The 9455-nt window shown below is 58.9% G+C and overlaps 1 protein-coding gene across 1 annotated transcript in view; it reads right to left on the reverse strand.

Moving 5' to 3' along the window:
- The window catches only part of pkmyt1 (protein kinase, membrane associated tyrosine/threonine 1), a gene marked incomplete at its 3' end in the record, with an annotated part of 42935 nt that extends 33488 nt beyond the window's left edge, over positions 1-9447 (reverse strand). The window contains exons 1-3 of the mRNA XM_072567640.1: positions 9140-9447; positions 7169-7698; positions 3471-3970 (exon numbers count right to left, since the gene is read on the reverse strand). Coding sequence (XP_072423741.1) covers positions 3471-3970; positions 7169-7698; positions 9140-9221 — 1112 coding nt within the window. The remainder of the gene's footprint in view (positions 1-3470; positions 3971-7168; positions 7699-9139) is intronic.
- Positions 9448-9455: the final 8 nt, after the last annotated feature.

Genomic DNA, 9455 nt, shown 5'->3' on the forward strand with positions numbered 1-9455 from the left:
ACACCCCGGTCCCAGAGAGAGAGAGGGGGGGAAAGGACAGTGTATCTAACACACCCCGGTCCCAGATAGAGGGGGGTAAAGGACAGTGTATCTATCACACCCCGGTCCCAGAGAGAGGGGGGTAAAGGACAGTGTATCTAACACACCCCGGTCCCAGAGAGAGAGAGGGGGAAAGGACAGTGTATCTAACACACCCCGGTCCCAGAGAGAGAGAGAGGGGGGGAAAGGACAGTGTATCTAACACACCCCGGTCCCAGAGAGAGAGGGGGGAAAGGACAGTGTATCTAACACACCCCGGTCCCAGATAGAGGGGGGTAAAGGACAGTGTATCTATCACACCCCGGTCCCAGAGAGAGGGGGGTAAAGGACAGTGTATCTATCACACCCTGGTCCCAGAGAGAGAGAGGGGGGGGAAAAGGACAGTGTATCTAACACACCCCAGTCCCAGAGAGAGAGAGGGGGGAAAGGACAGTGTATCTAACACACCCCGGTCCCAGAGAGAGAGGGGGGAAAGGACAATGTATCTAACACACCCCGGTCCCAGAGAGAGAGGGGAAAGGACAGTGTATCTAACACACCCCGGTCCCAGAGAGAGAGGGGGAAAGGACAGTGTATCTAACACACCCCGGTCCCAGAGAGAGAGGGGGGAAAGGACAGTGTATCGAACACACCCCGGTCCCAGAGAGAGAGAGGGGGAAAAGACAGTGTATCTAACACACCCCGGTCCCAGAGAGAGAGGGGGGGGAAAGGACAGTGTATCTAACACACCCTGGTCCCAGAGAGAGAGAGGGGGGGGAAAGGACAGTGTATCTAACACACCCCGGTCCCAGAGAGAGAAAGGGGGAAAGGACAGTGTATCTAACACACCCCGGTCCCAGAGAGAGAGGGGGGGAAAGGACAGTGTATCTAACACACCCCGGTCCCAGAGAGAGAGGGCGGGGGGGAAAGGACAGTGTATCTAACACACCCCGGTCCCAGAGAGAGAGAGGGGGAAAAGGACAGTGTATCTAACACACCCCGGTCCCAGAGAGAGGAAGGGGGGGAAAGGACAGTGTATCTAACACACCCCGATCCCAGAGAGAGAGAGAGGGGGAAAGGACAGTGTATCTAACACACCCCGGTCCCAGAGAGAGAGAGAGGGGGGAAAGGACAGTGTATCTAACACACCCCGGTCCCAGAGAGAGAGGGGGGGAAAGGACAGTGTATCTAACACACCCCGGTCCCAGAGAGAGAGGGGGGAAAGGACAGTGTATCTAACACACCCCGATCCCAGAGAGAGAGAGAGGGGGAAAGGACAGTGTATCTAACACACCCCGGTCCCAGAGAGAGAGAGAGGGGGGGAAAGGACAGTGTATCTAACACACCCCGGTCCCAGAGAGAGAGGGGAAAGGACAGTGTATCTAACACACTCCGGTCCCAGAGAGAGAGAGGGGAAAGGACAGTGTATCTAACACACCCCGGTCCCAGAGAGAGAGGGGGGAAAGGACAGTGTATCTAACACACCCCGGTCCCAGAGAGAGAGGGGAAAGGACAGTGTATCTAACACACCCCGGTCCCAGAGAGAGAGGGGAAAGGACAGTGTATCTAACACACCCCGGTCCCAGAGAGAGAGGGGAAAGGACAGTGTATCTAACACACCCCGGTCCCAGAGAGAGAGGGGAAAGGACAGTGTATCTAACACACCCCGGTCCCAGAGAGAGAGGGGGGAAAGGACAGTGTATCTAATACACCCCGGTCCCAGAGAGAGAGAGGGGGGAAAGGACAGTGTATCTAACACACCCCGGTCCCAGAGAGAGAGGGGAAAGGACAGTGTATCTAACACACCCCAGTCCCAGAGAGAGAGGGGGGGGAAAGGACAGTGTATCTAACACACCCCGGTCCCAGAGAGAGAGGGGAAAGGACAGTGTATCTAACACACCCCGGTCCCAGAGAGAGAGGGGGGGGAAAGGACAGTGTATCTTACACACCCCGGTCCCAGAGAGAGAGAGGGGGGGAAAGGACAGTGTATCTAACACACCCCGGTCCCAGAGAGAGAGGGGAAAGGACAGTGTATCTAACACACCCCAGTCCCAGAGAGAGAGGGGGGGGAAAGGACAGTGTATCTAACACACCCCGGTCCCAGAGAGAGAGGGGAAAGGACAGTGTATCTAACACACCCCGGTCCCAGAGAGAGAGAGGGGGAAAGGACAGTGTATCTAACACACCCCGGTCCGAGAGAGAGAGAGGGGGAAAGGACAGTGTATCTAACACACCCCGGTCCCAGAGAGAGGGGGGGGGAAAGGACAGTGTATCTAACACACCCCAGTCCCAGAGAGAGGGGAAAGGACAGTGTATCTAACACACCCCGGTCCCAGAGAGAGGGGGGGGAAAGGACAGTGTATCTAACACACCCCGGTCCCAGAGAGAGAGGGGAAAGGACAGTGTATCTAACACACCCCGGTCCCAGAGAGAGAGGGGGGAAAGGACAGTGTATCTAACACACCCCGGTCCCAGAGAGAGAGAGGGGGAAAGGACAGTGTATCTAACACACCCCGGTCCCAGAGAGAGAGAGGGGGGGAAAGGACAGTGTATCTAACACACCCCGGTCCCAGAGAGAGAGGGGAAAGGACAGTGTATCTAACACACCCCAGTCCCAGAGAGAGAGGGGGGGGAAAGGACAGTGTATCTAACACACCCCGGTCCCAGAGAGAGAGGGGAAAGGACAGTGTATCTAACACACCCCGGTCCCAGAGAGAGAGAGGGGGAAAGGACAGTGTATCTAACACACCCCGGTCCGAGAGAGAGAGAGGGGGAAAGGACAGTGTATCTAACACACCCCGGTCCCAGAGAGAGGGGGGGGGAAAGGACAGTGTATCTAACACACCCCAGTCCCAGAGAGAGGGGAAAGGACAGTGTATCTAACACACCCCGGTCCCAGAGAGAGGGGGGGGAAAGGACAGTGTATCTAACACACCCCGGTCCCAGAGAGAGAGAGAGGGGGGAAAGGACAGTGTATCTAACACACCCCGGTCCCAGAGAGAGAGGGGGGGAAAGGACAGTGTATCTAACACACCCCGGTCCCAGAGAGAGGGGGGAAAGGACAGTGTATCTAACACACCCCGGTCCCAGAGAGAGGGGGGGGAAAGGACAGTGTATCTAACACACCCCGGTCCCAGAGAGAGGGGAAAGGACAGTGTATCTAACACACCCCGGTCCCAGAGAGAGGGGAAAGGACAGTGTATCTAACACACCCCGGTCCCAGAGAGAGAGAGAGGGGGGAAAGGACAGTGTATCTAACACACCCCGGTCCCAGAGAGAGAGAGGGGAAAGGACAGTGTATCTAACACACCCCGGTCCCAGTGAGAGAGAGGGGGGAAAGGACAGTGTATCTAACACACCCCGGTCCCAGAGAGAGAGAGGGGGGAAAGGACAGTGTATCTGACCCACCCCGGTCCCTCAGAGGGAGGGGGGGGGAACCCCCCCGGGGTTACCTGAAGACGTCCGCGGCAGTGCTGTAGACCCCGTCCAGCAGCTCGGGTGCCATGTAAACAGGGTCCCCCTCCTGCGCCTCCCCGGCCGGCGCCCCGTCCAGCTCCAGCAGGAGGCCAAAGTCCCCCAGCTTGCAGTGGCGCCCCCCGGCTGTCAGGAAGGCGTTGGCGGGCTTGACGTCCAGGTGGGCCAGCCGCTGGCGGTGCAGGTGGCCCAGCGCCGAGGCCAGGTCGTGGAGGATGGCCCAGACCTGGGCCTCGGGGAAGGGCCCGCCCCGGGTCTCGGCCTCCTCCTGCAGGCTGCCGCCCTCGCACAGCTCCGTCTGGATGTAGAGCCGCCGCCGCTCCTCCCAGGCCCGCACGAAGCCCACCAGGTTGGCGTGGGCACCGAGCGCCTCGTGCTTGCGGGCCTCCGCCAGCTTCCGCGCCCGGTCCGACTCGCCCCGGAACAGCTCCATCGAGCACTTCACCGCGTACAGGCGGCCATCTTCCTTGCTGCGGACCTGGGGACGGGATAGGGGGGCCAGAGAAAGGAGGGAGAGATCGAACGCCTCCAGCATTCCCTCAAACCCCTTCCCCCAATTCCGACTCCCTCCATTCCCACCCCGCCCCATTCCCCGAATTCCAGCTCCAGAGAGAGAGACCCCAGTCAGTGTACAGATATCTCCCTGAGAGAGAGAGGGGGGACTGAGAGACACCAGTCAGTGTACAGATATCTCCCTGAGAGAGAGAGGGGGGACTGAGAGACACCAGTCAGTGTACAGATATCTCCCTGAGAGAGAGAGAGGGGACTGAGAGACACCAGTCAGTGTACAGATATCTCCCTGAGAGAGAGGGGGGACTGAGAGACACCAGTCAGTGTACAGATATCTCCCTGAGAGAGAGGGGACTGAGAGACACCAGTCAGTGTACAGATATCTCCCTGAGAGAGAGAGAGGGGACTGAGAGACCCCAGTCAGTGTACAGATATCTCCCTGAGAGAGAGGGGACTGAGAGACACCAGTCAGTGTACAGATATCTCCCTGAGAGAGAGGGGACTGAGAGACACCAGTCAGTGTACAGATATCTCCCTGAGAGAGAGAGGGGGGACTGAGAGACACCAGTCAGTGTACAGATATCTCCCTGAGAGAGAGAGGGGGGACTGAGAGACACCAGTCAGTGTACAGATATCTCCCTGAGAGAGAGGGGACTGAGAGACACCAGTCAGTGTACAGATATCTCCCTGAGAGAGAGAGAGAGGGGACTGAGAGACACCAGTCAGTGTACAGATATCTCCCTGAGAGAGAGAGAGAGGGGACTGAGAGACACCAGTCAGTGTACAGATATCTCCCTGAGAGAGAGAGAGAGGGGACTGAGAGACACCAGTCAGTGTACAGATATCTCCCTGAGAGAGAGAGAGAGGGGACTGAGAGACACCAGTCAGTGTACAGATATCTCCCTGAGAGAGAGAGAGGGGGGACTGAGAGACACCAGTCAGTGTACAGATATCTCCCTGAGAGAGAGAGAGGGGGGACTGAGAGACACCAGTCAGTGTACAGATATCTCCCTGAGAGAGGGGACTGAGAGACACCAGTCAGTGTACAGATATCTCCCTGAGAGAGAGAGAGGGGGGACTGAGAGACACCAGTCAGTGTACAGATATCTCCCTGAGAGAGAGAGGGGACTGAGAGACACCAGTCAGTGTACAGATATCTCCCTGAGAGAGAGAGAGAGGGGACTGAGAGACACCAGTCAGTGTACAGATATCTCCCTGAGAGAGAGAGGGGACGGAGAGACCCCAGTCAGTGTTCAGATATCTCCCTGAGAGAGAGAGAGAGAGAGGGGACTGAGAGACACCAGTCAGTGTACAGATATCTCCCTGAGAGAGAGAGAGGGGGGACTGAGAGACACCAGTCAGTGTACAGATATCTCCCTGAGAGAGAGAGGGGACTGAGAGACACCAGTCAGTGTACAGATATCTCCCTGAGAGAGAGAGAGAGGGGACTGAGAGACACCAGTCAGTGTACAGATATCTCCCTGAGAGAGAGAGGGGACGGAGAGACCCCAGTCAGTGGACAGATATCTCCCTGAGAGAGAGAGAGAGAGGGGACTGAGAGACACCAGTCAGTGTACAGATATCTCCCTGAGAGAGAGAGAGAGGGGACGGAGAGACACCAGTCAGTGTACAGATATCTCCCTGAGAGTGAGAGAGAGGGGACGGAGAGACACCGGTCAGTGTACAGATATCTCCCTGAGAGAGAGAGAGACAATTGAGACACACCAGTCAGTGTACAGATATCTCCCTGAGAGAGAGAGGGGACGGAGAGACCCCAGTCAGTGGACAGATATCTCCCTGAGAGAGAGAGAGAGAGGGGACTGAGAGACACCAGTCAGTGTACAGATATCTCCCTGAGAGAGAGAGGGGACTGAGAGACACCAGTCAGTGTACAGATATCTCCCTGAGAGAGAGAGAGAGAGGGGACGGAGAGACACCAGTCAGTGTACAGATATCTCCCTGAGAGAGAGAGAGGGGGGACGGAGAGACACCAGTCAGTGTACAGATATCTCCCTGAGAGAGAGAGAGAGAGGGGACGGAGAGACACCAGTCAGTGTACAGATATCTCCCTGAGAGAGAGAGAGAGGGGACGGAGAGACACCAGTCAGTGTACAGATATCTCCCTGAGAGAGAGGGGACTGAGAGACCCCAGTCAGTGGACAGATATCTCCCTGAGAGAGAGAGAGAGAGGGGACGGAGAGACACCAGTCAGTGTACAGATATCTCCCTGAGAGAGAGAGGGGACTGAGAGACACCAGTCAGTGTACAGATATCTCCCTGAGAGAGAGAGAGAGGGGACGGAGAGACACCAGTCAGTGTACAGATGTCTCCCTGAGAGAGAGAGAGGGGGGACTGAGAGACACCAGTCAGTGTACAGATATCTCCCTGAGAGAGAGAGAGACAATTGAGACACACCAGTCACCAGTCACCAGTCCCAGTCTGTGCTTGCCCTGATATCCTACCCTCGTCTAATTCCATTTGTCAGCACTTGGCCCCTGTCTCTCGAAACCCTTCCTCTCCCCCATCTAGATGCCTGTCGTCACTGACCCAGCCTCCACCACTTCCTCTGGCAGCTCATTCCACACACGCCCCCCCCCGGCCTCTCCCTTCAAGGATATGCCTGTCTCCTTCTCGACTCCCTTCGCCCTCGAGAAAAGCCAGTCACACTCTCCGTCTTCCCCCTCGTGATTTCGTAGAGGTAGTGGAAAGCCACCATCCTGCTCCTCGGTTCCCTAAGAGCGCGGAAAACAGGCCACTCGGCCCAACAAGTCCACACCGACCCATTCCCGATTATTCCACGTTTATCCCCGACTGACCCACCTCACGTACACACCCCCCCCCCCACCACCGAACACGACGGGGCAATTTAGCACGCCTCGCCTGCCCACCTTTGGATCGTGGGAGGCAAACCCCACGCAAGAGGGAACGTTCAAACTCCACGCAGACGGTCGCCCGACGGTGGGATCCAACCCGGGCGCCGTGAGGCAGCAGTGCTTACCACTGAGCCGCCAGTCTCCTCTGAGAGGGTTAAATTGCCACATGCTCTCCCCGCCCCTTGGATGGGCCTATCCAAGGAAATGCCACTCCATATAATCTTACGTAAACTCGAATTGCGATCCTTAGCCTGCAGGAGAACAAATCCCCACCCCCTCACTCACGAGGTTACCTTGAACACTTCGCCGAACGAGCCATGCCCCAATTTGCTGATCTTCTGGAAGCACTGCTCAAAGTAGGGCTCCTCCTTGCTCTCGTCGTAGACCCTGCTGCTCAGACGCCGGGGTGCGGGCTCCTTGCTGGAGACACTCTGGGGCCGCGGGTGACTCCAGGCCTGCTGCCGTCGGGAGGGGAAGACCCGGCTGAGGGGCAGGGCCGTCTTCACCGGCGGCCGGGGGGTCAGGTTCTGGGACGCGGGACGCCCCCGCCTCTTCAGCGAGAAGGACTCCTCCGCCCGCTTGAAGTAGGCGGGCACCGGGATGGGTGTCCGCACCAGCTGGGAATCGCCCATGGCACACAGGAACCACCCCCCCCGCCTCCGCCACCCCTCCCAGAACCGAGGCACCCCTCGGCCAAGGAGGGAGGAGATTCGGGATGGGCGGTGTCCGTCGACAAGTCTCACGCCTCCGCCGTCGCAGGTCTGAGTAGAGGGCACCTCATGGCCCGGGGATGAAGGGTCAGGACCTCCTCGGCGCCCCGCGTCTGCTGAGAGAGGGAGATATGTCAACCACGGGGGATAGCCCGAAGCCATCCAGCCCGAGGCGGCGCTAATGGCCCGCGTCGGCGCCTTTTCCTGCCTGCCCATGTCCAAATCCAGCCGCCCCCTCCCTCACCCTACACGCGGCGTACATCCGGGCCACCCACCGTGCCCGCCACCCACACACGCCCCCTCCCACCCCCCCTCCAATCAAGATAACATCGGCTCCCCGAGCCACTCATCTCCTCCGTTGCCACGGAAATCCTGCCGGATGCGGTTTTTTGCACCCCCCGCCCTCGAGGGTCTTTGGAGGAGGACGAGGAGTTGGGGAGGGGGGGGGGAAGAGAAAGTGAGGGGGGAGGATTGGTTAAAGGATGGAGGGAACGTGGAAGGAGATGAAGGACGAGAAAGGTCGGGACGCTTGCGGTGCTGGTTGGGGGGGGGGAGATGCTGGCTGGGTTTGGGTTAAAGGGCGGAGGGTACCGGGGGAGGGGATCAATTGGGGGAGGGGAGGGGAGGGGAGGGGAGGGGAGGGGAGAAGGGAAGACATGAATGTGGAAGGGGGAGGGAAGGAGGGAGAGAGCAGTGTCTCTGTCCATACTCACCAGCCCCACTCTGTCCTCTAACACCTTTAAACCTTCAATCTCCCCTTCTCTCTCTCACTCTCTCCCTCTCTGTCTCACTCTCTCGCTTCTTCTCTCTCTCCTTCCCGCCTGTTTCATTCACTCTCTCTCTCTCTGTCTGGACAGGACACACGCCTCCCTTCCACCTCTTGCCCCGCACAAAGATGGCCGCCCCCCCGCCCAGCGTCCACGGCCGCCGAGTCCAGAGGCGAAGGGGCGCCCCGCACAAAGATGGCCGCGCCGCGCCCCCACTTCCTTCCGCAACGAAGCTGACCGCCCTTCGTTCCGGGGGGCGACCGGAAGGGGAGCAAGCCCCGCACCAAGATGGCCGCCACGCCCACCAGCCCGCCCTGTCGAGGGAAAGCGGGAGACAGAGGTGCCCCGCAGTAAGATGGCCGCCGGTGGGAACGCCCTCGCGGTGCGCGGAAAACAGGAGACGGGACGGGCTGACCCGCACAAACATGGCGACGGCGCCGCCCGCGGGCCGCGGAGCGGTTTGCCCCGCACAGAGATGGCCGCCTCACAGCGCGGGGCCGTTAAACCGTCGATCGTCCGGTCAATACACGCCCAGTAAACCCCACACATGTCATATCGTAGGCTCCCGAAGGACTCATTCTTTTTTTCTCTCTGACCCACCGGCCCCTCCTCACTCCGTGTCAAACCGGTTCACCTTTCGGTATCGCGGAGGAGAGCCCGCCCAGGGGTGGGGTGAGGGAAGGGGAGGAAGGGAAGCGGTGCACGTCGGGATATCGGAGGACCGCCCGCGAAAGGCCGGGCGGCGCGACGCACCACGGGATTCCGGAGGAGTCCTCCCGACCTTTACCTGAGGGCGGAGAAGCGAGGAAACGCGGTGCACCTCGGGATATTGGAGGACTCCTCCGGCACCTTCGCCTCTGGCTGATCATCAGCTGCCTGGCGAAGAGGCAGCGCTCCGAAAACCTTCCAAATATATGTGTTAGGATAAAACCTGGTGTTGTGTGTGATCGCTGACGTTAGGGGGAAGAAGGGGCAGCGCGGGATTCCTCCTCATTCTGGAGGAGGCAGAGGGCGGTGCATGTCGGGATTCAGGAGGTGTCCTCCCGTCCTTTACGGGTCGGTAGGGGAAGGGGAAGCGTTGCACCACGGGATACTGGAGGAGT

The sequence above is a fragment of the Chiloscyllium punctatum genome, unplaced genomic scaffold (assembly GCF_047496795.1).
Source record: "Chiloscyllium punctatum isolate Juve2018m unplaced genomic scaffold, sChiPun1.3 scaffold_743, whole genome shotgun sequence".
NCBI classification, from domain to species: Eukaryota; Metazoa; Chordata; class Chondrichthyes; order Orectolobiformes; family Hemiscylliidae; genus Chiloscyllium; species Chiloscyllium punctatum.